Below are 25,924 nucleotides of genomic sequence, written 5' to 3' on the forward strand. Positions count from 1 at the left end.
TGATTTGCCTCTGACCTTTATTCCACTGCTTCTCCTTTACAACAAATCCAAATCTTTTTACAAATCACCAATCGCAGAAGCCACTCTCTTGTCTTATTTGATTTCAGAACCTTTCTTAAACCCACCACGTTCCCCGAGGGTGATGTCACCCCCTCCCCACCCCCCCCCCCCCCGACCCCAGCGATGGTGCCAATGTTGCCTCAAGTACGCAATCCATCACCCAGAAACCCTGAGAGACACCAGTGGTGTGAACCATGGTGCTCACGATCAGGTTGTTGGGAGCTCTGGAGGACAGAAGAACTTCCATCGCTACATAAAACATGCAGCTCCTTCTAGGCCAACGTCCCCTCTCTCGTAACCTTTTCCACCAACCTAGGCCAATACCTGCAGGGAAACCTACATTTAAGCGATCTTCATTTTATTGTGCAAACCTTAAACGATATAGTTTTAAAATGCAAAGCCACATAAACTTCATAAGGTGCAGTGGTGATTAACTCTGATGCGATCCTTGCCAATCCAAACTAAAGTGGGTTAATAATCCAGGAAAAATCTCCTGTCTTTGAGGAAAGTTCAGGTTATTGAGCTATCACTGCACTGTGACTGGTTCCAAAACGTGCTGTAAAATTAAAATAGCAATGACATTCTTTTTCAATATAAATTGCAAATCAGCAAAAATCATCTCGATGTCCTAACACCAAAACAACAGAAACTTCTTCCACCGCACTGCGTTCTTATCCAAACTCAAAGATTACAAAGTAAAAATATCCAATGCCTATTTGTTTAAAGCTGGGACGAATCCAGAGACCCATTTCACACTGACAGAAAATGGCGAGGGGAAGGGGTTCTTTTGCCAAACTGCCCAGTTCAGCGGGGACATCCTGTCGCTGGTTTGGTTTTTACGGAGGCCAAGAAGCCAATGGGAATCGCAGTGTGACTTACAAGAGGCGGTGAAACGGGGCTGGGTCATTTTATAAACAGAGAAATGCAGTCAACTATTCACCTTGGGCTTTTACCTCCCTGCGGGTTTTGATTGAAAGACTGACAAGGTAGGATTTCGAGCCTGTAACCGCAGCTCGATGCCTCCGTAGATTATTTGACAGAGCGCTGTCGTTGCTGGCGTACTCCGAGGCCCCGTGTCATTTGACTCTTTGGGATTTGACTTGCGGCTGGATCAGAGGATCGGCCGGAATGGCCACAGAAGAATTTCAACCTACTGACGGGTTGCAGTCAGACCGCGTGATCTCAGCGACGGACAAGGGCATTAACCTGCCCGCGGTGGGGGGGGAGTTTGTCCCTCCAAACTGTTTTAACAAAGTTGTAGAAATTTGTTAAAATAGAGGTCTAAGGAATTTCATCCCAACCCATTAATGTGTCGTCACTAATATCGCACGGCGGGAATTCAACCTGGACATGGGGTGAAATATCCTCCAGGTGGTGGAGCCCAGTGGCCATTTTTTCTTCGTCTCCTATCCCTTGTGTTCTTGGTCCCACCAGGATCCCAAATTTCCCAAACCTCCCTCGCACCTCAGACCTGTCATGCGTGACGGCACCAGGTCTGAATTTCCCAGTCAGCTCTGGCTTCGAAGCAACACTTTATTAATTCTAGGTATTAGTCACAAATGTCCCCTCAAAGTTCTCTCTAGTTTATACCAGTGCGCCGAGGGTAGACCAAACCGCCTCACTGAGAAAACTACTGAAGGCCCCTCAGGGGAAGTCTCACAGTTTCTGCATGAGCTGCTTTTGAATCTCTATTATAAACCTATTTTGTTTTGGCAAATTCTTCATGAACTTCTGAACTGAGCCCTTTATGTTTTTCAGACTATTGTTAAAAGACCCCACATCTCCCCCCTCCCCCATACAAGCTACGTCATCGAGCCACCAATGGTCCTTGTCCTACCATAAGTCAGGCCTCTTCACTTGGGTTTCTCAATGAAAAAAAAAATCCCCACGGGTTTTTTTTTCCCCAATGCCCCTTTCTGGAACAACTTTCACGAGGGAATCGGGCAAACATTTGAAAAGGAAAGATTTGCAGGGTTATGGGGAAAGAGTAGGGGGGAGTGGGACTAATTGGAAAGCTCTTTCGAAGAGCCGGCACAGGCACGATGGGCCGAGTGGCCTCCAGCCATGCCGTAAGATTCTGTAAGTGAGGCCTTGGGCCTACCCAACGAGAATTAACGCCTCGCTGTCATCCCTCAACTTGATTGGCTGGTGAAGAAGTTCCCCTTTCTCCTTCCGAGTTGTAAGATTCGATAAATCTGAGGGAAATACACATTTTGTATTTTCTTTTCGTTCTACTGATCAGTCACAAAGGACGAGCGAAGCACGACGTCTACTTTGTGAGTGTTCTTACCGAGTGGTTATGGTTAGCGGTCACGAGGTGGGACTAACTCTTTATACATTTAGTTTCCTGTTCTTTTTATATCCCACACGTGGTCCATTGGAGGATAGAAAGTCGAGAAGATTTTGTCGACTTTACATTTTTGAGGCATTTTAGGAGATCCCTTTTTTGGTAACGGAAAGGTGGCCTCGATCTTGTGTTCGTGGAAGTACGGTGCAAAAGCCAAAAGCGCTAACGGCCACCAGAATAGGGGGTCGTCAACTCTGGTTGGATGTATCCCTGAAGGTTTCATAACATGATCTCCAACCAGCACCACACCCTCCGCCCGCCCCCACGTGCCCGCCATTGGTCGCTCGACACGTCCATCCTAGCGATGCCCAGCCCTCCCCACATTAATTGGAAAGCAAACAGGCTCTTAATTACCCAGATTAGATGATTCTCGACTGTCAGAGACGGGGGGAGAGAGAGAGAGAGAGAGCCTTCTTATCCCAGCTGCACTATTTGTACAACTAATAAAGTGTTCAAAGATTTTTTTAAACTTTTTTTTAAAAATGTACCAGTGATTTTTCTCCCTGGGTTTTTTGCTCGTAGCTGTTGTCCTGGAGATTAGTCTTTAATTCCTGGAGACTCCAGGACAACCCTGGAGAGTTGGCGACCCCTCCACTGGAACTGCCCTACCAACTGCTAATACTATGAAGGCTCGTTGTTGGATTGAGGCCTAGTTGCTAAGTCCCATGAACTGGGCAGTCACTTGACCATTTTTATTTTTCTGTCAGCCAGATACAGGTGCCTCTACAGTCCAAATAAAAAAAAACACCACCAAGAATAAAATCCCCTCCCCCTTTATTGCAAAATAATTTTCCCCAACTACAGCGAGCATTCATCATTGAGTAACAAGTAAAGAGTTTGAGAAGCAATGTTATCGTTTAGCAAGTTAATTATTTGGCAATAATAGCTTAAAACAAAGGGATCAGTAACCAGTCATATAGTTATAACATGGCTGGTTCTGAAATGTGTGGTGAAGTATATCCTGGGGATATAAACTGGTACTTTCAGAACAGGCACAGATTCTGGAACCCTGAAGTGTGGGGATGGGGAGAAAGTCACTTTACTTGAAATAAAATTGCAAAGAAATAATTTTTAAACCAAAATATCTACTTATGAATCTGAATTATTTCATTGAAAGACACATTTTTTTTAAAAATTTGTTCTTGGGATGGGGGCGAGGCCGGCATTTATTGCCCATCCCTCGTCGCCCCTTGAGAAGGTGGTGGTGGGCCTTCTTCTTGAACCTCTGCAGTCCGTGTGGTGAAGGTGATTTGTGTCAGGTGGGGAGTTCCCAGGATTGTGACCCAGAGTAGATGAAGGAACGGCGGTTTTTGGGTTTAAGTCAGGGTGGTGTTGGACTGACGGGCATCTGAAGGAGAATGGCAGGTTAACGTAACAGGTGGGACCCATCGTCAGAACGGGCCCCATTGAAGGGGTCCCAACCCAAACCATTGCCCTATTCTGGTCCTCTTTCAGATACATCGCCAGCTCTTCCTATTATCACTTCAGATTTCCATCGTTCAGTTATATATTTTTCTTTCCCGTTGTACCAGTCTAGATCCCGCAGGGATTCCCGCATTTTATCCGCGCTTGTGTGATATTTCCGATTTGTGTCTCCTCCTGTCGCTCATCGCTGCGTGTCTCAACAAAACCTTCACAAGCTTTGACAAAACCGTAACAATAATAAAAAAAAAAATAACAAAAGGCCCCTGAAATTCCTCAGACGTTCTCCGGGGCCGTAAATTCTGGCGGGAGATCGGCAGAGGCCCCAAGGGAATGGCGTACACGGCCCTTCCCCCCGGGGCGTGCAATCGGAGCAACGCCTGCGGAATTTCCAGGAGAGAATACGCCCTGCCTTGGAATGATGCAAAGTGAAGATGTCAAAGGTTAGAATCATAGAATCGGAGAGAGGTCACGGCGCGGATGGAGGCCGTTCGGCCCATCGAGTCCGCGCCGGCTCTATGCACGTGAAGGGCGATTCGTTTCTCTGCTGAAAAACCTGAGGACAAAATCTTTTTAACAGAAGCAAGAAGTATCTGCCGACTATATAGGGGTCCAGCTGTCAATAGCTATCAATCAACCCGTGTTAATGGAAAAAAAAAATCAATATTTGCAATTAATGTATGATTTGTGGAGCTAAGCCAGTCAGGATGTGCTTGTCTGTCGATCCTGAGTCCATCTTCACCTTTTAGTTCACTGTAACACAGAAAGAAAGAGTTTAGGTGAGTTTAAAAATCCACCTGGTTTTTGCAGTTTTCTTCCCCCCCCCCCCCCCCGGTTTCCACTGGATTCTCCGTGTTGAAAATTGGTAAAAGTGTTTGCAAAGATTTCCCCAGTTCCATATTTTGTTTGGACTGTGTTTACAATTTCCTTCGAACACTAAGCATGAAAATTTTTGTGAACACATTTACAATGTCACCACACGTAATGAGCAGAATAATTCCCGTCCCATTCCCACCATCCCGGGACTAAAAGGGTTAAATTACGAGGACAGGTTGCACAGACTGGGCTTGTATTCCCTCGAGTATAGAAGATTAAGGGGTGATCTAATCGAGGTGTTTAAGATGATTAAAGGATTTGATAGGGTCGATGGAGAGAAACTATTTCCTCTGGTGGGGGGAGTCCAGAACAAGGGGGCATAATCTTAAAATTAGAGCCAGGCCGTTCAGGGGTGATGTCAGGAAGCACTTCTTCACACAAAGGGGAGTGGAAATCTGGAACTCTCTCCCCCCAAAAAGCTGTTGAGGCTGGGGGTCAATTGAAAATTTCAAAACTGAGATTGACAGATTTTTGTTGGGTAAGGGTATTAAGGGCTACGGAACCAAGACGGGTAAATGGAGTTAAGATACAGATCAGCCACGTTCTAATTGAATGGTGGAACAGACTCGAGGGGCTGAATGGCCTCCTGCTGTTCCTATGTTGCCTTGATTGTCTTCAGTAGAATCAATCCCAGGGATGACACGGGGTGGCCCACCTCAATCAATCTCTGGGATCTCCTTTCACTACAGCAACTTGCCTTTCTAAAGCACCTTTAACACAGAGAACCTCCCAGAACACTCAACAACAACAACTACTTGCATTTACATAGCACCTTTAACGTAGTAAAATGTCCCAAGCTGCTTCACAGGAACGAATATCAAACAAAATTTGACACCGAGCCACATAAGGAGATAATGGGGCAGGTTGGACAAAGAGGTAGGTTTTAAGGTGCGTCTTAAAGGAGAAGAGAGAAGTGGAGAGACGGAGAGGTTTAGGGAGGGAATTCTAAGGTTTAGGGCCTAGGCAGCTGAAGGCACGGCCGCCAATGGTGGAGCGATGACAGTCGGGGGGATGCGCAAAAGGACGGACACCAAGGAGAGATGACCAGAGGTTTGGGCAAAGAGGTGGGGTTATAAGATGGGGGGGAGAGAGGTCTTCAAAGGGTGGGTGGGAGATGGAGAGGTTAGAAATTCCAGAGAGTGGGAATTGGGCAGCTGAAGGAATCGCCGCCAATGCCACAGTTAACGAGCTGGAGAGAGAGAGAGAGAGAGAGATAGTGGCCCCCAACAAAAGGTTCAAAAGGAACCCTGCGAGGTTAGCTTTACGATTCAGGGAGGCCGGAGGACATTTTGAGATCAGACCACCCATTTTGTGACCCGCTACACTTTCTCTCCAACACGGGTGTGAGAAGGTGCAGGTGGCGAACAGGATGCTATGTCCCTGTGTTCGAGCTTCCAATATGTGCTCCCGTTGTGTGAAGCTCTGCTGCAGGAGCATTAAATCCTCTTCACTCAGAGAGTGGTGAGAATGTGGAACTCACTACCACAAGGAGTGGTTGATGCAAATAGCATAGGTGCATTTAAGGGGAAGCTCGATAAACACATGAGGGAGAAAGGAATAGAAGGATATGCTGATAGGGTGAGATGGAGAAGGGTGGGAGGAGGATCGTGTGGAGCATAAACGCCAGCATAGACCTGTTGGGCCGAATGGCCTGTTCCTGAGCTGTACATTCTATGCAAATTGATGAACTTGTTAAATCTCCACCAGTTACTTACTTGCCCCCACGCCAGAGATGTTCGGCTCTTCTGCCTGCCTGTAGTCTGAGGATTGAAAGAAACCACAATTGAAGGTGGGAGACAAACTAATATTGTAATTAAGAAAGATAATTTATTAAAGCTTCAATTAAATCCAGTCAGGTGCATTACTGGTACACCATGCATTCAATCACTGAACAGCAGAGGATGGATTAATGAATATTTTGAACTTGATTTCTTTTAGGGATCAGGGAAAATTTATATATAATTTTCCCTCACTGTGTGAGTAGAGTCTATGATAGGGGAGAGTGTACACGGGCTGTGGGAGGAGATTAAATGGGTGGGTAGAGTCCATGATAGGGGAGAGTGTACATGGGCTGTGGGAGGAGATTAAATGGTTGGGGAGAGTCCATGATAGGGGAGAGTGTACTTGGGCTGTGGGAGGAGATTAAATGAGTGGGGAGAGTCCATGATAGGGGAGAGTGTACATGGGCTGTGGGAGGAGATTAAATGGGGGGTAGAGTCCATGATAGGGGAGAGTGTACATGGGCTGTGGGAGGAGAAGGAATGAAGGGCTGGATGGGCTTTCCTCATTCCATTCTTTATTCTGTTCTTTTGGTAATATATGTACTTGTGCAACAGTCCTCCCTGGTGTGGTGGGCAGAGTATTACACTGCCGAGTGATTGCGGAGTGTCCAGTCTATAGAATGTAGCACAAGGGGGCAGTGGCTCTCACCCATGAATCTCTGCAGGCAAAACTGCTTTTCAATATGACAGAGTGGTTTCACTTATACTGAGGAGTGTGGATTAGGAATTACTGCCTTAGAAACAGTTTCTCCTTATTTACTCTATCAAAACCCTTCATGATTTTGTTCACCTCTATCAAATCTCCCCTTAACCTTCTCTGCTCTAAGGAGAACAATCTCAGCTTCTCCAGTCTCTCCACATAACTGAAGTCCCTCATCCCTGGTGTTAATTGTATGATTTATATCAATTAGTGTTGATTGTATTCAGGTGGTGGGTAACAATTGGGGACTCTCTGGTAACCATTTACATGAGAGTTTATCTAGAGTGTGGTGTGTGTAATGTTGATCTCTGTGAATAAAGGCTCGGAAGCAACTGAAGACCAGGCTCTGGTATTCCATCCTTCACCCCCGGGCTATCCAGTTTATAACACCTGGAACCATTCTAGTAAATCTCTTCTGCACCCTCTCTAAGGCCTTGAAATCCTTCCTGAAGTGTGGTGCCCAGAATTGAACACAATACTCCAGCTGAGGCCTAACCAGTGATTTATAAAGGTTTAGTGTAACTTCCTTGCTTTTGTACTCTCTGCCTCTATTAATAAAGCCCAGAATACCATATGCTTTTTTAACCGCTTTCTTAACTTGTCCTGCCACCTTCAAAGATTTGTGTACATACACCCCCAGGTCTCTCTGTTCCTGCACTCCATTTAAAATTGTACCATTTAGTTTATTTTGCCTCTCCTCATTCTTCCTACCAAAATGTATCACTTCATACTTCTCTGCATTAAATTTCATCTGCCGTGTGTCTGCCCATTTCACCAGTCTGTCTCTGTCCTCCTGAAGTCTGTTACTATCCTCCACATTGTTTACTGCAAACTTTGAAATTATACCCTCTATACCCAAGTCCAAGTAATTAATCTATATCAGAAAGAGCAGTGGTCCTAATACTGACCCCTGGGGAACACCACTGTAAACTTCCCTCCAGTCTGAAAAACAACCGTTCACCACTACTCTCTGCTTTCTGCCCCTTAGCCAATTTTGTATCCACGCTGCCACTGACCCTTTAATCCCAAGGGTAGTAGAAATCTGGAACTCTCTCCCCCAAAAGGCTGTGGGCGCTAGGGGTCAATTGGAGCTTTTAAAACTGAGAGCGAAAGATTTTTGTTGGGTGAGGGTGTGAAGGGATATGGACCAAAGGCGGGTAAATGGGGTTCAGATACAGATCAGCCATGATCTAATTGAATGGCAGAACGAGGGGCTGAATGGCCTCCTCCAGTTCCTATGTTCCCATGAAGGGGGTCCTTTTTAACTCACATTTATACTCTCAGGTAGATCAAGAAAACTAAAACATACTTTCACAGCTGTCCAATGGGTGACGAGTCCGTGTTCCTGGGACCTCAGTTCCGTTCAGGAACATGCACCAGCAATATCCTGTGCTGGGCCAGCACTGCTTCGCCTTGTAGTTGCCCATCTCGTCGCAACTGGGGCGGTAAACGCCAGGGACAACCTTGATCTCCTTGTGCCTCTTCTCACACTCGGTGTCTTCCTCACGCACTGAACGAGAGGAAGAGAATGATGATGTGGGTCATAATGGTGCTCCCCATAAGCCAGGGCCCTCTGCTTGTAGCCTGCCTTCTGGATTTTAAAATTCTCATCCTTGTTTTCAAATCCCTCCATTGGACCCCGACCCCCTCCCTATCTCTTTCACCTCCTCCAGCCTCCGAGATTCTCTGCGCTCCTCCAGTTCTGGCCTCTTGCGCGTCCCTCGGTTTTCATCGCTCCACCATTGGCGGCCGTGCCTTCAGCTGCCTGGGCCCTGAGCTCTGGAGTTCCCTCCCTAAACCTCTCCGCCTCTCTCTCTCTCTCTCTCTCTCTCCTCCTTTAAGACGCTCCTTAAAACCTATCTCTGTTCCATAGATCGATCACTCGCTCACTGAAATATTGTTTCCACAGATTAGTTTTGAGCTTCAAGTACAGGCCGTGTTCTCTGGTTCTACTGTTGTGGACAAAGTGATCTGTGTGTGTGTGTGTGTGCGAAGAACCATTCCTAACTTTGCCTTTCACCAGTTTGAACCTGTTTGGTCACCCACCCTCCAGTCCCCCCTTGTGCTACAGTCACGGTTTCTCCGTCACCAGCCCAACGGACCACACCTGGTGCTCTCCAATCCTGCGTTTCCTGTGGATTAAACACTGTTGCCATAGTTACCCTCTGACTTAGGCACAACGTCGGCAGCTTTGGCGTGCTTTGATCTGTCGGATGTGATTGGCTGGTCAACGAGCATTGGACTCAGGGCCATGCTTGAGAATATCCTTCTCCCTGTTGCAAACAGAAGTGACGTGACAGTTTCAAGGCATGTAACAAGATATCGCAGTGATGCAGTGCTAATAGCGGGGGGGCGTTGGTGCTGACCTGATTTCCCCCCCCCCCACCTTTTAAAAGGGAAATCGCGACGGCCACCAGGTAGGAAGTGATGCCCGAGCCTAGAGATTGAGTATTGGCAGGGCGAGAGGGGGGTCTCCCAACGATCTCACCCGAGGCCCATACACCTGGAATTTGCAGCGAGATCACTGCCCGGCAACTACCTCAGGGTGTCTGGCAGGCTGGGATCCCACCCGCTGCGTGTTGGAGAGAAGCGCGGGAAATTGGACCACAGAGGAAGAGTGATAAACGGGCATCTGGGAGATGAGGAGCGTCCTCAGAGGGAAGGAACCCACCATGGATCTGGGAGAGCAGGAGCCATATCGTAGAATCATGCAGCACAAAAAAAGATGCCATTCGGCCCATCGTGCCTGTGCCGGCTCTTTGGAAGAGCTGACCAATTAGTCCCACTCCCCCTGCTCTTTCCCCCATAGTCCTGCAATTTTTTTTCCTTTTCAAGAATTTATCCAATCCAGCAAGATCCCACAAACAGCAATGAGATAATCACCAGATAATCAGTTTTTTTTTTAATGATGTTGATCGAGGGATAAATATTGGCCCAGGACACCGGGGACAACTTCCCTGCTCGTCTTCAAAATAGTGCCGTGGGATATTTTACGTCCTCCTGAGGGACTACACTTCAAAAGTACTTCACTGGCTGTAAAGCGCTTTGGGACGTCCTGAGGTTGTGAAAGGCGCTGGATAAATGCAAGTCTCTCGTTTTTTTTAACATTGATCCCTCAAACCAAAATAGATTACGTGGCCATTTATCTCATTTGCAGTTTGTGGGGCCGTGCCCAATCGGTCACTGCATTTGCCCACATGAGAGCCGTGACCACACATCAGAAGCGCTTAATTGGCTGTAAAGCGCTGTGGGACGTCCTGAGGACATGAAAGGCGCTACATAAATGCAAGTTCTTTCTGTTTTTCTCCATATAGTGAAGATCGACTTGCTCAGTGGGAATCCTTCAGGAGAAGAGGAGTGCGGGGGGGTGGAAAATCGCTGAGGGAAAACGGTCGAGAAAGAGAAAGAAAAGACTTGTATGACTGATGCGTACCTTTGGGTTGGGGTTGGGGTTGGGTTCTGGGTGCGACGGTGGTCGTTGCCTTCTCCTCCTCCTCCTGTACCAGTTGGAAGAGCAGCCAGTTCCGGAGCCAAGCTTCAAAGTCCTGTAAACAACGCAACGAAAGGAAAGAAAATAAAATCGCGCGGTCGGCGTTTGAAGATTTGGAAAGGTCGGTTTCAAACTGGGCTGTCGGGTCATTTTAAGCTGGAGAATGACATTTATTCTACTTGTTAAGTATTGAAGCATCTCCCCGTATCATGCTCAGAGTTTGAAAGAGTTTCCTCAGCAAGGTCTTTAAGATTATGAAAGGGTCCATTAGGGTAAACGTAGAGAAAATGTTTCCACTTGTAGGGGAGACCAGAACATAAATATAAGATAGTCACCAATAAATCCAATTAAGGAATTCAGGAGAAACCTCTTTACCCAGAAAGTGGTGAGAATGTGGAACTCACAGAGGCGAATAGTATAGATGCATTTAAGGGGAAGCTAGATAAACACATGAGGGAGAAAGGAATAGAAGGATATGCTGATAGGGTGAGATGAAGTCGGGGGGGGGAGGAGGCTCATGTGGAGCATAAACACCAGCACAGACCAGTTGGGCCGAATGGCCTGTTTCTGTGCTGTGCACTGTAGGTAATTCTCTGTAGTGAAGCATCAGTTAACACTAACCTGCCAGTCAGATTCCTTCATAGTCTCTCTCAGGGTGTTGAGGTTGGCGGAGAAGGTGTTGTTGAGTTCTGGAATTTCCTTGGTTGTGTTCTCCTTCTGCCATCGAAAGGACAAGAAAATGTCATGGTCGGCAAGAAAACATTCTTACAAAGGTGTAGTCACATCTTTGCTCAATTATTTTAAACCTCCCGCTAAAATAAAGTTCGATCCACATTCAGACTGCCTTAAAGTCCAGTGAATGTGTTTTTATTTTCTCTGGAAGAGAAACCTCTGTGAGGGGCTGAGGTCCTCAATACCATGGGACGTTTTACTATGTTAAAGTCACGATAAGAAAGCACGTTATTGTTGTAGAATCATAGAATCTTACTGCACAGGAGGAGGCCATTCGGCCCATCGTGCCTGTGCCGGCACTTCGAAAGAGTTGTCCAATTGGTCTCATTCCCCTGCTCTTTCCCCACAGTCCTGCAAATTTTTCCTTTTCAAGTATTTATCCAATTCCCTTTTGAGAGTTATTATTGAATCTGCTTCCACCGCCCTTTCAGGCAGCGCATTCCAGATCATAACAACTCGCTGCGTAAAAAAAAATTCTCCTCATCTCCCCTTTGGCTCTTTCGCCAATTATCTTAAATCTGTGTCCTCTGGTTACCGACCCTCCTGCCACTGGAAACAGTTTCTCCTTATTTACACCCTCGCCAAGGCCTCTATTAAATCTCCCCCTTAACCTTCTCTGCTCTATGGAGAACAATCCCAGCTTCTCCAGTCTCTCCACATAACTGATGTCCCTCATCCCTGGGAACATCCTGGTAAATCTCCTCAGCACCCTCTCCAAGGCCTTGACATCCTTCCTAAAGTGTGGTGCCCAGAATTGGACACAATACTCCAGCTGAGGCCTAACCAGTGATTTATAAAGGTTTAACATAACCTTGCTTTTGTACTCTGTGCCTCTGTTTATATGTTGTTGTTGTTGTTGTTGTTGTTGTTGTTGACACAAAAGATTGGATGTGGAAGGGGAGATTGAGGGAGGCGAGGACTCCCAAAGTTTGAGGTGGTGGGAAAGAAAGAGCTTGAGGAATCTTGATTTGAACAAAGCAACGACACATCAAGAAGGAATAGAGTTTGGTAACTGAGATCAATCACTCGTTGAATGTAAAACTATTTCGTGAGTGTCATTATCATATTTAACTAAATTCTAACTTCTGTAACTGTCATTACTCCATTATTACTCTTCATATGACTAGTGATTTATTTTATATTTGTACATGGGCCAGAATTTATTGCCCATCCCTAATTGCCCCTTGAGAAGGTGGTGGTGAGCCGCCTTCTTGAACCGCTGCAGTCCGTGTGGTGAAGGTTCTCCCACAGTGCTGTTAGGAAGGGAGTTCCAGGATTTTGACCCAGCGATGATGAAGGAACGGCCGATATATTTCCAAGTCGGGATGGTGTGTGACTTGGAGGGGAACGTGCAGATGGTGTTGTTCCCATGTGCCTGCTGCCCTTGTCCTTCTAGGTGGTAGAGGTCGTGGGTTTGGGAGGTGCTGTCGAAGAAGCCTTGGCGAGTTGCTGCAGTGCATCCTGTGGATGGTACACACTGCAGCCACTGTGCACCGGTGGTGAAGGGAGTGAATGTTTAGGGTGGTGGATGGGGTGCCAATCAAGCGGGCTGCTTTGTCCTGGATGGTGTCAAGCTTCTTGAGTGTTGTTAGAGCTGCACTCATCCAGGCAAGTGGAGAGTATTCCATCACACTCCTGAATTGTGCCTTGTAGATGGTGGAAAGGCTTTGGGGAGTCAGGAGGTGAGTCACTCGCTGCAGAATACCCAGCCTCTGACCTGCTCTTGTAGCCACAGTATTTATATGGCTGGTCCAGTTCAGTTTCTGGTCAATGGTGACCCCCAGGATGTTGATGGTGGGGGATTCGGCGATGGTAATGCCGTTGAATGTCAAAGGGAGGTGGTTAGACTTTCTCTTGTTGGAGATGGTCATTGCCTGGCACTTATCTGGCGCGAATGTTACTTGCCACTTATCAGCCCAAGCCTGGATGTTGTCCAGGTCTTGCTGCATGCGGGCTCGGACTGCTTCATTATCTGAGGGGTTGCGAATGGAACTGAACACTGTGCAGTCATCAGCGAACATCCCCATTTCTGACCTTATGATGGAGGGAAGGTCATTGATGAAGCAGCTGAAGATGGTTGGGCCTAGGACACTGCCCTGAGGAACTCCTGCAGCAATATTTGAGTATATTCAAGACTGGGATTGATGGATATTTGGACACTAAGGGAATCAAGGGATATGGGGGTAGGGCTTGAAAGTGGAGTTGAGGTCGAAGATCAGCCATGATCTGATTGAATGGGAGAGCAGGTTCGAGGGGCCGGATGGCCTACTCCTGCTCCCATTTCTATGTTCTTATATTCTTGATCTGTGAAGCAGAGAACGTCTGCCCACTTTAGGTCGGGAATGGGCGTCATATGGTCATGAAGGAAGTGGTCTTTCTGATGTCAAGGTATGGTGGGGTAGTGGTTCTGTTAGTAGATTATTTAACCCAGAGGTCTGGATTAATTAATCTGCTTAGATTATGAGTTCATAATCCCACCAGGATAGTTTGAAATTTTAAATCTGGTTTTAGAAAAAGAAAAGCTGGAAATACAAAGCAGGTTGTCCAGTAAAACTGACCATGAAGCTGTCTGATTGTCGTAAAAACCCAACTGGTTCACTAACGTCCCTTTAGGGAAGGAAACCTATCGTCCTTACCCGGTCTGGGTTCCTATGTGTCGCCAGTCCCCACACCAACCTGGTTGGTTGACTCTAAACTGCCCTGTGAAGTGGCCTAGCGAGCCCCTCAAGTTATAACCAGGGAGGGGCAATAAATGCCACATCCTGAGAATTAATATTTAAAGCGCTTTGGGGCGTCCTGAGGTTGCGAAAGGCGCTATATAAATGCAAGTCTTTCTTTCTCTCTTTCGTCTGTTTCCCCTTCCCTTGAGGAGACGCATCAATCTAACGAGGACGAACTTCACCCATTGCGGAGAACAGATTAGAGTAACAGGAACCCCCGTCTGACTCAAAAATAGAGCAACCTAGTCATAATGAGCAAGCCACATAGAAATATCGCATTTTCATAACTACTAATAAGGTTCAAAAGTAGATTTGAACAAAATGACCACACACGCAATTGCATAAACAACATTATTATACTCTACAAGGGTCATCACTGCTGGTCTTGTATAGGGCCCTAAACAGTAAGCAGGCTTCATGGGCCCATCCTTTCCCATTCCATGTTTCCTTATTTTTTTTACACCTGAAACTGTCCATGTCTATCTTGTGATGTCTAGTTTCGATGGTGTTCAAAGGTGGAACAGGCTCAAGGGGCTGACAGGTCTATTCCTGTTCCTAATGGGCTACAAAAATAGAGGCAGAGAGTACAAAAGCAAGGAAGTTGTGCTAAACCTTAATAAAACACCAGTTAGGCCTCAGCTGGAGTATTGCGTCCAGTTCTGGGCACCGCACTTTAGGAAGGATGTCAAGGCCTTAGAGAGGGTGCAGAGGAGATTTACTAGAATGGTACCAGGGATGAGGGACTTCAGTTATGTGGAGAGACTGGAGAAGCTGGGATTGTTCTCCTTGGAACAGAGAAGGTTAAGGGGAGATTTGATAGAGGTGTTCAAAATCATGAAGGGTTTTGATAGAGTAGATAGGGAGAAACTGTTTCCAGTGGCAGGAGGGTCGGTAACCAGAGGACACAGATTTATGGTCATTGGCAAAAGAACCAGAGGGGGAGATGAAGAGAAATTATTTTACACAGCGAGTTGTTGTGATCTGGAATGCGCTGCCTGAAAGGGCGGTGGAATCAGATTCAATAATAACTTTCAAAAGGGAATTTGGATAAATACTTGAAAAGGAGAAATTTGCAGGGCTATGGGGGAAAGAACAAGGGAATAGGACTAATTGGATAGCTCTTTCAAAGAGCCGGCACAGGCACGATGGGCCGAATGGCCTCCTTCTGCGCTGTGTGATTCTATAATAGCTTTAAAAGATTTCCTCCAACGGTACCTTCAGCAGATCCCACACTTGTTCCTGCAAAGTCTTAGGTTTGGCGGGAGTTGGTTCTGGGGCCTGTGAGAAAACAATCAAAAAAACAAATTACATTTCTTTTATAGTCGTTACGGGTTATAACGATCGTAAACTGTTCTCAAATCAAGATTCATCGCACTGTCATGGTTCGACCCCCACATGGAGTACTGCGTTCAGTTCTGGGCACCGCATCTCAAGAAGGAATATTTTGGCTCGCCTCTGAGTCAGAAGGTTGTGAGTTCAAATCCCACTCTAGAGGCTTGAGCCCATAAGCCCAGGCTGACACTCCCGGTGCGGTGCTGAGGGAGCGCTGCACGGCCGGAGGTGCCGTCTTGCGGATGGGACGTTAAACCGAGGCCCCGTCTGCCCTCTCAGGTGGATGTAAAACCCACAGCCACTGATTTCGAAGTAGAGCAGGGGGAGTTCTCCCTGGTGTCCCGGCCAATGTTTATCCCTCAACCAACATCACTAAAAAAAAAACGCAGATTATCTGGTCACAAACTCGTTGCTGTTTGTGGGATCTTGCTGTGTGCACATTGGCTGCCGCGTTTCCTACATTCCAGCAGTGACTACACGTCAAAAGTACTTCAGTGGCTGTAAATCGCTTTGGGACAATCCTGAGGTCGTGAAAGACACTTTTTAAATGCAAACTCTTTCTTTTCTTTCCATCTATTTATTCAGTGTGGAGGTGGTTTCGGTCCAATGTCCTCTCACATCCCTCCCAAAAATTAACACCGACCAAAATTAACTTTGTTGCAATTGCACTTTCTTTATGACACCTGAAAATGGGAGGGAAAGCCCAGAGCTGGTGAAATTAGATCCTCGCAACTAAGCCGATAAACCACAGGATGTTGGTCCCTCCCACTCCTCAATCAGTGCTTGAACGGGGAGGTTACGTGACAGATTAAAATCGGCCCTTCTCGGGAGAGCTTTGTACAGTGAGAAAAGGTGTTGCCTGGAAGATTGGCGGTATGATCCCAGCAAATGATGGGACCACTTCAAACACCACCCCGACAAAGTTCCTCCCTGCCACGCCATTCCTGATCTATGGAGGGTCCAGGCCCCACACCTGCTGGGATCCAGCGGGCATGCCTGGCGATACCAGGTGTACCGTGTAAAACTCCCCTGGTGATACCAGGTGTGACAGCGCCAATCGTGCACTGAGTCCCAACGAGGAGTCAGACTCCCAACTTAGGGAACGCCCCACCCACCACCAGTGACGGAGATGGGTTTGGCCAACTGGTGTGTGTGTGTGTGTGGGAGAGGGGGCTCGAGGGGGCGTCGTACTCGAGATTTTTTTTGCCAACTTGGCAGGGAGGAGGACCGAGCTGGGAACTGGGGCATTGCCGACTTACCCTGGTCCGCAGGCCCGAGTCGGGAGCCACACAGGCCCGCAGGCCCAACCTGGAGACCGAAAACAGGAGGGACACAAACTAGGGCTGTATTCCCTGGAATTTAGAAGATTAAAGGGTGATTTCAAGATAGTAAGGGGAACTGATAGGGTAGATAGGGAGAGAAACTGTTTCCGCTGGTTGGGGAGTCTAGGAGTAGGGGACATAGCCTAAAAATTAGAGGCAGGACTTTCAGGAGTGAAGTTGGGAAACACTTCTACACGCAAAGGGTGGTGGAAGTTTGGAATTCTCCTCCTCAAATGGCAGTTGACGCTAGCTCAATTGTTAATTTTAAATCTGAGACTGATAGATTTTAGGTAACCAAAAGGTATTAAGGGATATGGGGCTAAGGCGGGTATATGGGGTTAGGTCACAGATCAGCCATGATCTCATTGAATGGCGGAACAGGCTCGAGGGGCTGAATGGCCTATTCATGGAGGTGGTCTACCAAGGCCGCATTGGCCCGACCTCAAAGTGTTTACCCCCAACCCCCCCCCCCCCCCCACCCCGCACTGGCTCCGCCACTGACCCCTAACCCCTTGGCTATGCTGGTGTCCACCTGTTTTGACTCCACCAAAGTCCCACTGCAACAGACGCCCAATTTCGGGGCCCTTGCAGATAATGTCGTGCTTTATCTCATCCTCAGGACATCTTCGTATCCAATGAGTTACTTTTGAAAATCAGTCACTGTCGTAGGCCAAACATGGCAGCCAATTTTACCACACAGCAAGATCCCACCAACAGTAGATGAGGCGACGAGCCATTTAATCTGTTTTTTGGTAGCGTTTGGTTGAGTGTTTTTTATTCATTCATTCATATAGGAGCAAGTTCTTTCTTTTCTTTTCTTCTCTCCTGACGATTACCTTTGGTTTAACTGCGCTTGGGTCAATGTAGGCAATGGGCAGATCCATCATCATAGGTCGTAGATGCATCATAGTTTTAGGCCCTGCGAAAAAGAAAACAAAATTTAAAAATTGTTTTTTTTTGTACATCTCAGCGACAACGTGAAAGAAAGAAATGTCTCAAAGATGCTTCACATAATAGAGTGCAGGATGTGTTAATATATCAGCGGACACTAGGCCCCAGCTATGAAGAGAGACTGGGAAGATTGGGTTTGTTTTCCTTGGAGCAGAGGAGGCTGAGGGGGGACATGATTGAGGTGTACAAAATTATGAGGGGCACAGATAGGATGGATACTAAGGAGCTTTTTCCCTTCGTTGAGGGTTCTATAACAAGGGGACATAGATTCAAGGTAAAAGGCGGGAGGTTTAGAGGGGATTTGAGAAAGAACTTTTTCACCCAGAGGGTGGTTGGTGTCTGGAACTCACTGCCTGAAAGGGTTGTGGAGGCAGGAACCCTCACAACATTCAAGAAGCATTTGGATGAGCACTTGAAATGCCATAGCATACAAGGCTACGGACCAAATGCTGGAATATGGGATTAGAGTAGACAGGGCTTGATGGCCGGCGCGGACACGATGGGCCGAAGGGCCTCTATCCGTGCTGTATAACTCTATGACTCTATGACTCTATGACTCTATAAACAGCAATGGGACAACTGACTCTGCCAATCTGCCTTTGGTGGTGTTGGCTGAGAGAAGGACGTTCGCCCAGGACACCTGGAAAAACCCTTCTACTCTTCCTCGAATAGTTTCACGGGATAATAGCATCCACCTGACACAAGAGACAGGACCTTTGTCATCCCATCCGAAAAGCGGCACCTCCGACAGATGATGTCAGGAAGCATTTCTTCACACAAAGGGCAGTGGAAATCTGGAACCCTCTCCCCCCAACAAAAGCTGTCGAGGCTGGGTGGGGGGGGGGGTCAATTGGAAATGACAAAACTGAGATTGATGGATTTTTGTTAGGTGAGGGTATTAAGGGTCACGGAACCAAGGCGGGTGGGTGGAGTTAGGATACAGATCAGCCATGATCTGATTGAATGGCGTAACAGGCTCGAGGGGCTGAATGGCCTCCTCCTGTTCCTATGTTCCTTACTGTGACGGTGCAGCACTCCCTCAGTACTGCGCTGGAGTGTCAGCCTGGGTTACGTGCTCCAGCTTTGAACCCACAAACCTTCTGACCACTTGAAGTATTTCTCAGTGATAACAAGCCCTTGGCATAATCAAGGCTACCCGGCTCTGTTGGCAAGTGCACTGCCCACAATGTGTTAAATGGGCCATATAGGCCTGAAGTCCAATCCCTGGTCTATGTTACATTATGTAGAATGTACAGCACAGAAACAGGCCATTCGGCCCAACGGGTCTGTGCCGGTGTTTATGCTCCACCTTATTTCATCTCAGCCTATCAGCATTCCTTTCCCCCTCATGCACTTATCAAGCTTCCCCTCACCCTCAGCTCACAAAAGCACAAGGATCGTTTTTAACCACATTTTTATTTTGACAACACAGTGGCAGAAATATTCTTTTCACTAAATGTCAGTGATAGGATAATGTGTGGTTAACTGACCCCAGATAGGGGCATTGGGGAGGTGGGTTTCATTCAGCGTCCCTGGACTAAGAAAACAAAACAATTAGCCAGCGACCCCTGCCTCTGATTGTCGTCACATTGAACAATGCGTGTAAGTGAGCATCATGGGAGGATAAGATTGTGTGCCCTCCCACGGTTGAATAGCCTTTCAGCAAGCAGACACTTGGGCCAGGTATTGGCGGCCCACCGGTGCCTATAGACCTGCGTTGCAGGATCAGTCTGTGCTCTCAGGGGAAGGGAGTTCAAAATGGGATTTCTTTATTGGAACAGAATAGATTGGACTAGAAGGAGATGCTGATAGGGTGAGATGAAGTAGGGAGGGAGGAGGCTCGTGTGCAGCATAAACGCCGGCATGGACCAGTTGGGCCGAATGGCCTGTTTCTGTGCTGTAGTTTCGATGTAACTCGAAGTGGACCGAAGTGGCTACATGCAGTTAAGATGCAGTTGAGCCATGATCTAATTGAATGGTGGAACAGACCCGAGGGGCTGAATGGCCTCCTCCTGTTTCTACATGATGTGGAGATGCCGGTGATGGACTGGGGTTGACAAATGTAAAGAATCTTACAAAGATTCTTACAAAAATGTAAAGAATCTGTTTCTATATGTTCTCGTTTGTACACACCAACGACCATTAGTGGATGTTCCCAGTGGAAACCCCCTCGAGAGTTTTAATTAGATTTGGGATCCTGTCTTGCAGTGGGGCCTATGGTTTGGTTTAAGTTTGATTACTGTGACCAGTACTGTTTGCTCTGTAATCTGTCTGCCGTCCGGTTTAAACGTTGACCTGTCGAGTTGTCTCAGATTTATTTATTTTTATTTGGCTTTTTGCGAAAATGGTTGAATTAAAAGGAGATATTTACTGGATGGGCTCCGGCTCGCTGAGTATTTGCTTTCGATCCGACTGGTTGTCTTCTGCAGATCCGAGATCTTGTCCTGCTGTTTCAGCAAGTACATGACACTGACAACTTGTCCAGCAATCAGCACGGCCGCCAGCACTGACACACCAGTCCAGAGAAACCCTCGGGAACACTGACGACGGCTGAAAATAGACCAGACAAGTAAGTGTTGGACGGGAGGAAGACTGTAACGCTCTACAGGTCTAGGGGTTGCCAACCCTGACTGGACGTATTCCTGGAGGTTTCATCACATGGCCTCCTCACCACCCCCACCCCCTCTCCACCCCCACCCCCTCTCCACCCCCTACCCCCTCACCACCCCGCCCCACGCTCCCACCATTGGTCGCCCACCATGTCCATCCTCATGAAGCCCCACCTTACCAGCCAATTGGAAAGTGAAGAGACTCTTTGTTACCCGGTTTGGATGATTCTTGACTGTCAGTCAAACGGCCTTTTCTTCTCCTCCCCACCTTCCCATCGCCAATATATTTAGAAACAATAAAGCAAAAATATTGAAAGAAAATGATTTTTTTTTAATGCCCCTATGAGTTGCTCCCAGCAGTTGCCCTGGAGATTAATCTTCAATTCCTGGAGACTCCAGGACAATCCTGGAGAGTTGGAAACTCCCTAATAAGATCCCCTGTTGTTCACCTCTGAACCTTTCTTTATAACTCAATCATCTAAGATGTGGCGATGCCGGTGATGGACTGGGGTTGACAATTGTAAACAATTTTACAACACCAAGTTATAGTCCAGCAATTTTATTTTAAATTCCACAAGCTTTCGGAGGCTTCCTCCTTCCTCAGGTTCCAACATCGTTCACCTGAGGAAGGAGGAAGCCTCCGAAAGCTTGTGAATTTAAAATAAAATTGCTGGACTATAACTTGGTGTTGTAAAATTGTTTACAATCAATCATCTAACACTCGGGACCAGCCCCCCGGCCCATCTCACATCGCTTCCAGGGCCTGGCTGTTTCCCCTTGTGCCTGGACAATAGCACTAAACAGTGTGACCATCTCACATTCACGCTGTGCTGATCTGCCATCTCAGCGCTGAAATAAAAACAGAAAATGCTGGAAACACTCAGCAGGTCAGGCAGTAACTGTGGAGGGAGAGAGAAACAGAGTTAACGTTTCAGGTCAGTGACCTTTCATCACAACTGGAAGAAGTTAGAGATTTAACAGTTTTTTAAGCAAGTACAGAGCCAGGGAAAAGGGGGAGGGAGGAGAGGGGAGGAGAGGGGAGGAAAGATCAAAAGGGAAAGTCTGTGATAGGATGGGCGGAGGGCAGGAGTGATTAAATGACAAAAGGGATGATGGTGCGAGGCGAGGAGGGTGGGAATGGGACAAGTAAACAAGAGAATAAGGAGGCCACATACTGCTCAGATAATAAGAGTCTAAACCGGATAGAGGACCAAAGGGATCTGGGGGTACAGATACACAAATCACTAAAAGTAGCGACACAAGTTAATAAGGCCATTAAAATAGGCAAACCAAGCACTGGGGTTCATTTCTAGAGGGATAGAATTGAAAAGCAGAGAAGTTATGTTAAATTTGTATAGAAACTTGGTTAGACCACACTTGAGCACTGTGCACAGTTCTGGTCTCCATATTATAAAATGGATATAGAGGCACTGGAGAAGGTGCAAGAAAGATTCACAAGAATGATACCAGAACTGAGAGGTTTTACCTATCAGGAAAGATTGAACAGGCTGGGGATCTTTTCTATAGAAAAGAGAAGGCTGAGGGTTGACCTGATAGAGGTCTTTAGGATTATGAAAGGGTTTGATAGGGTAGACGTAGAGAAGATATTTCCACTTGTGGGGGAGACCAGAACTAGGGGCCATAAATATATAACAGTCACTAATAAATCCAATCGGGAATTCAGGAGAAACTTCTTTACCCAGAGAGTGGTTAGAATGTGGAACTCGCTCCCACAAGGAATAGTTGAGGCAAATAGCATAGATACATTTAAGGGGAAACTAGATATAAATACATGAGGGAGAAAAGAATAGAAGGATATGTTGATAGAGTGAGATGAAGTAGGGCGGGAGGAGGCTGGTGTGGAGCATAAATGTCAGCATGGATCATTTGGGCCGAATGGCCTGTTTCTGTGCTGTAGTTTCGATGTAACTTGATGTAAAAGATGGGTCTAGAGTAGCTGTAAATAGCAACAGCAGAACCACTACCGGCACCTGCTTTGTCGAACGCTGCTCTGCGATAGACATGGTGGTTAAGCATGCTCACATCCTCAGATAGCTTTCAGCTTCTCCCTCGCTGGGACCTTCACCATTCAATGAGTGAGCGTGGCTCCCATTCTTTCTCCCAAGACCTTGCACCTTGACCTTTATTGAATTCCATCTGCTTTTGTTCTGTCAAACACTACAGGTATTGCCCAGGTCAATAACTGCTGGCCCGTTTCATTCGGCTGCACTGTCCCCGCCCGGCTTAGTACCATCCGCAAATTTGACCAATTTACATCGTGTTTCTGAATCCAGGTTTTGTAGATCAACGATTGGAATTAGAATAGAATCATAGAAAGGTTACAGCATGGAAGAAGGCCATTCGGCCCATTGAGTCCACGCCGGCTCTATGCAGAAGCAATCCAGCTAGTCCCACTCCCCCGCCCTATCCCCGTAGCCCTGCAAATTTTTTCCTTTCAAGTACTTATCCAGTTCCCTTTTGAAAAGCCACACAAATTGGTAATTACCAAAAATTTAACTCAGTCTCAATGGCTGATCCTCAGGGGCATTGTTCACAGTCCCAGGAAAGTCCCAGGGCTTTGCCCACTCAACTAGTGGAGCAATGGTCAACATGCAACATTAGCAACAATCTAGGAGGGAAGAAAATCAGCTCGATTTCCTGCTCCCAATTTTATTTTTATTCATTCTTGGGATGTATATATTCATTCTCAATTGCCATCGCTGGTATTACTGAATAGCTTGCTAGGTCACTTCAGAGGGCAGTTAAGAGTCAACCACGTTGGTGTGGGACTGGAGTCACAGACCGGGTAAGGACGGCAGGTTTCATTCCCTAAAAAGGACATTAGTGAACCAGTTGGGATTTTACGGTCTGACAGCCTTACGGTCACTTTTACTGATACCAGATTTTTTTTTTAAACTGGATTAAAATTCTCAAACTGCCCACGGTGGTATTTGAAGTCACAGTGTTCTGGATTACTAGTCTAGTAACGTAATCAATACACCACCGTACCCCTATCCACACACACTCACACACAAACGGATGCCATAAATTATTTACCAAAATTATTACACACTTCTCAGTCTTCCATCACGCTGTGTGACACATCCTGAAGGAGGTTACATCCATTTTAGGTTCAGGGAGACCCCTCGTCCAGTGTGAAGCATTTTCCTCAGAGGCAGCTCTCAAACAAAATGGCCACTCATTGATTACCCAGTCGGAAAATAACCTTGGGCCTGCGTCTAATGGATTAGACACGACTGTTCTACATTTTGTGGGGACAAATCTTATGGAAATTTCCTCCTAGACCCTATAAAAATAAGATATCTCAAAGAATGTTGTGGCCGATAGAAGGGCGGCCATTTTGTTTGAGAGCAGTCTCAGAGCAAGTTAATAAGACTGCCTGTTCGCATTGACCCTAAAGATTGTTGTTTCAAGTGGGCTTTTCCTGTATTCTGGTTTTGATGACTTCATCCTCGTTAACAGTCTAGTCCCTAATTTTATTTTAACCTGATATTAACCAAAGTCTGAGGGAGAAAAAAGGAGTTTCTGGAAAGAGATGAGATGCCAATCACACCCCACCCTGACTCCAATACCAACCAACGCCAATATAAGGTGGACCCAAAGCGTTGATTTTTACAAATCAACTCACCAACTCCCAAACACATCGACTCCCCCAGGGCCATAAAGCGTTGAGCCCCTCGCAATATATAAGGCAATCCAACCAAATTCAAATACCTCAACAATATAATATTTCAATGTAAATCACTTCTAGGACAATGCCAACTAAATGCACCAAGATTCAACCAGAAATGTAAATGTTTGTAAGTCCTTCAAAAAAAAAGCATTTGTTAAAACATCTGCACTCGTCCAAATTGGATTGAATCCAGAACAGTCCAGTTTGTGTGTGTGTATATGTGTGGGCGTGTGTGTGTGAGTGCGTGGGTGTGAGTGTGTGTGAGTGCATGGGTGTGAGTGTGTGGGCGTGGGTGTGAGTGTGAGTGAGTGTGTGTGTGGGCGTGCGAGGTTGCGATGCCCCCATTGCATATTGGCACTCAGTGTCCAGGGTCCCAAGTGAAGAATTCCCACCTGGGTATCATCTAAGAGGAAGTGAACGAGTGTGAGGAAATGATGATAAGCTTAATCTCACTCAGGCCATTTGTATTTATTAATTTTAAAAGGAGTCATGTACAAAATCATCTCCCCTGCCGTGCAGAAAATAAAATAAATCAGCTGTTCCTGATAGCTCACCAGTGACCTCTGGAGGAGGGAGAGTGTGTGTGTGTGTCTGAGTGTGTGTGAGAGTGTCTGTGTGTGTGTGTCTGTGTGTGTGTGAGAATGTCTGAGTGTGTGTGAGTGTCTGTGTGTCTGTCTGAGTGTGTGTGAGAGTGTCTGTGTGTGTGTGTGTGTGTGTCAGTCTGTCGATGTGTCTGTGTCTGACTCAGAGGTGAGACTGCTGCCCACGGAGCCAGGGCTGATACTGAATGGAGATGGAGGCAGATTGGAGCACTGGTCAGTCGGGACTGTTTGGGAGAGCGCTCTGAGTTACCTGCTTTGGTCAATCTCCAGTCTTTTCAGCGTCCACCTTAACACTACCCGCTTAACCCGCACTTAGAAATGGAATTAAAATACTAAAAGATTTTAGACTGAGAAGAAACAGCTCAGTTTCATCTTTCATTTTCCCTTAAGTTCCAATTCCCAAACTGGGTTTCTTGGTGCCTGTCGCCTGAAGCAGACAGCTCGATATTCTTCAAGGGCTCCGTCCCCACTGCTCACAGAGAGCAATCATTTTCTCCCAAACAGTTCTGGGTGACCAGTTCTCTGATCTGCGTCTCTCCCCATTTAGCACTCGCTTGGTAACCAGGAGAGAATCCAGAGACTCTTCTGAAAATAAACTAATACGGTGATTTACCGCCTTCCAGGGGCATCTGCACATTTTTTTATTAACCTTTTTAGAGTGAGTCACACACACCATCCCGACTTGGAAATACATCACCCGTTCCTTCATCGTCGCTGGGTCAAAATCCTGGAACTCCCTTCCTAACAGCACTGTGGGAGAACCCTCACCACACGGACTGCAGCGGTTCAAGAAGGCGGCTCACCACCACCTTCTCAAGGGGCAACTGATGATGGGCAATAAATGCAATAGTTCCCAGCGACGCCCACCTCCCCAGAATGGATTTTTAAAAAAATAATTCACGGCAGGACGCAACAGATAGGGGGCTACCCTATAACATCTTCGCAGACTCCTCACTCTTGACCCGCTACACCAGCCAAAGTTCGGCTCGCAAGAGTGTGTGGCCATTCTCCGACGAGAATCTCAATTGCCACACCAATCAAATATTTTTGGTTTGTTTTTTGTTTTTAATGATTTGAATCTTACCTCTGCCCAGTAGCAACGCTGCCCGTTTCCACCGCGGCATTGCTGGTTATGTCTTGCTGCGAGTTATTGAGCAAAGCATTCTGCTGTTCGTCTGTCGCCATTGTGGAGGGAGCCGCTCGTCGACAATAGCTCTGCCTTTACCGAGACACTTGCTGCACTGACCTGTCTCAGGCTGAAGATTTCAATCTTGTGCTCAGCGAGG

General features: G+C 46.8%; 1 protein-coding gene across 1 annotated transcript; it reads right to left on the reverse strand.

Moving 5' to 3' along the window:
* On the reverse strand, positions 1 to 25,924 carry LOC137332275 (HLA class II histocompatibility antigen gamma chain-like). The gene is made up of 10 exons (XM_067995980.1): positions 25,723 to 25,924; positions 20,105 to 20,283; positions 17,619 to 17,701; positions 15,344 to 15,406; positions 11,298 to 11,393; positions 10,620 to 10,731; positions 9,349 to 9,459; positions 8,496 to 8,696; positions 6,421 to 6,465; positions 1 to 4,582 (listed from the first exon to the last, which is right to left on the reverse strand). The coding sequence occupies exons 1-10, from the start codon at positions 25,821 to 25,823 to the stop codon at positions 4,575 to 4,577; spliced, it is 999 nt and encodes a 332-aa protein (XP_067852081.1). The 5' UTR covers positions 25,824 to 25,924; the 3' UTR covers positions 1 to 4,574.

The sequence above is a fragment of the Heptranchias perlo genome, chromosome 14, assembly GCF_035084215.1.
Source record: "Heptranchias perlo isolate sHepPer1 chromosome 14, sHepPer1.hap1, whole genome shotgun sequence".
NCBI lineage: Eukaryota > Metazoa > Chordata > Chondrichthyes > Hexanchiformes > Hexanchidae > Heptranchias > Heptranchias perlo.

Bases quoted from the DNA above. Each gene is read 5' to 3' on its own strand.
- LOC137332275 (XM_067995980.1), bottom strand. From the start codon at position 25,823: ATGGCGACAGACGAACAGCAGAATGCTTTGCTCAATAACTCGCAGCAA. The intron at 15,407-17,618 runs GTAATCGTCAGG...GTTTTCTCACAG, and splicing joins CAAGCGCAGTTAAACCAAAG to GCCCCAGAACCAACTCCCGC. The intron at 9,460-10,619 runs GTACGCATCAGT...TGTTTGCAACAG, and splicing joins ACCCCAACCCCAACCCAAAG to GGAGAAGGATATTCTCAAGC.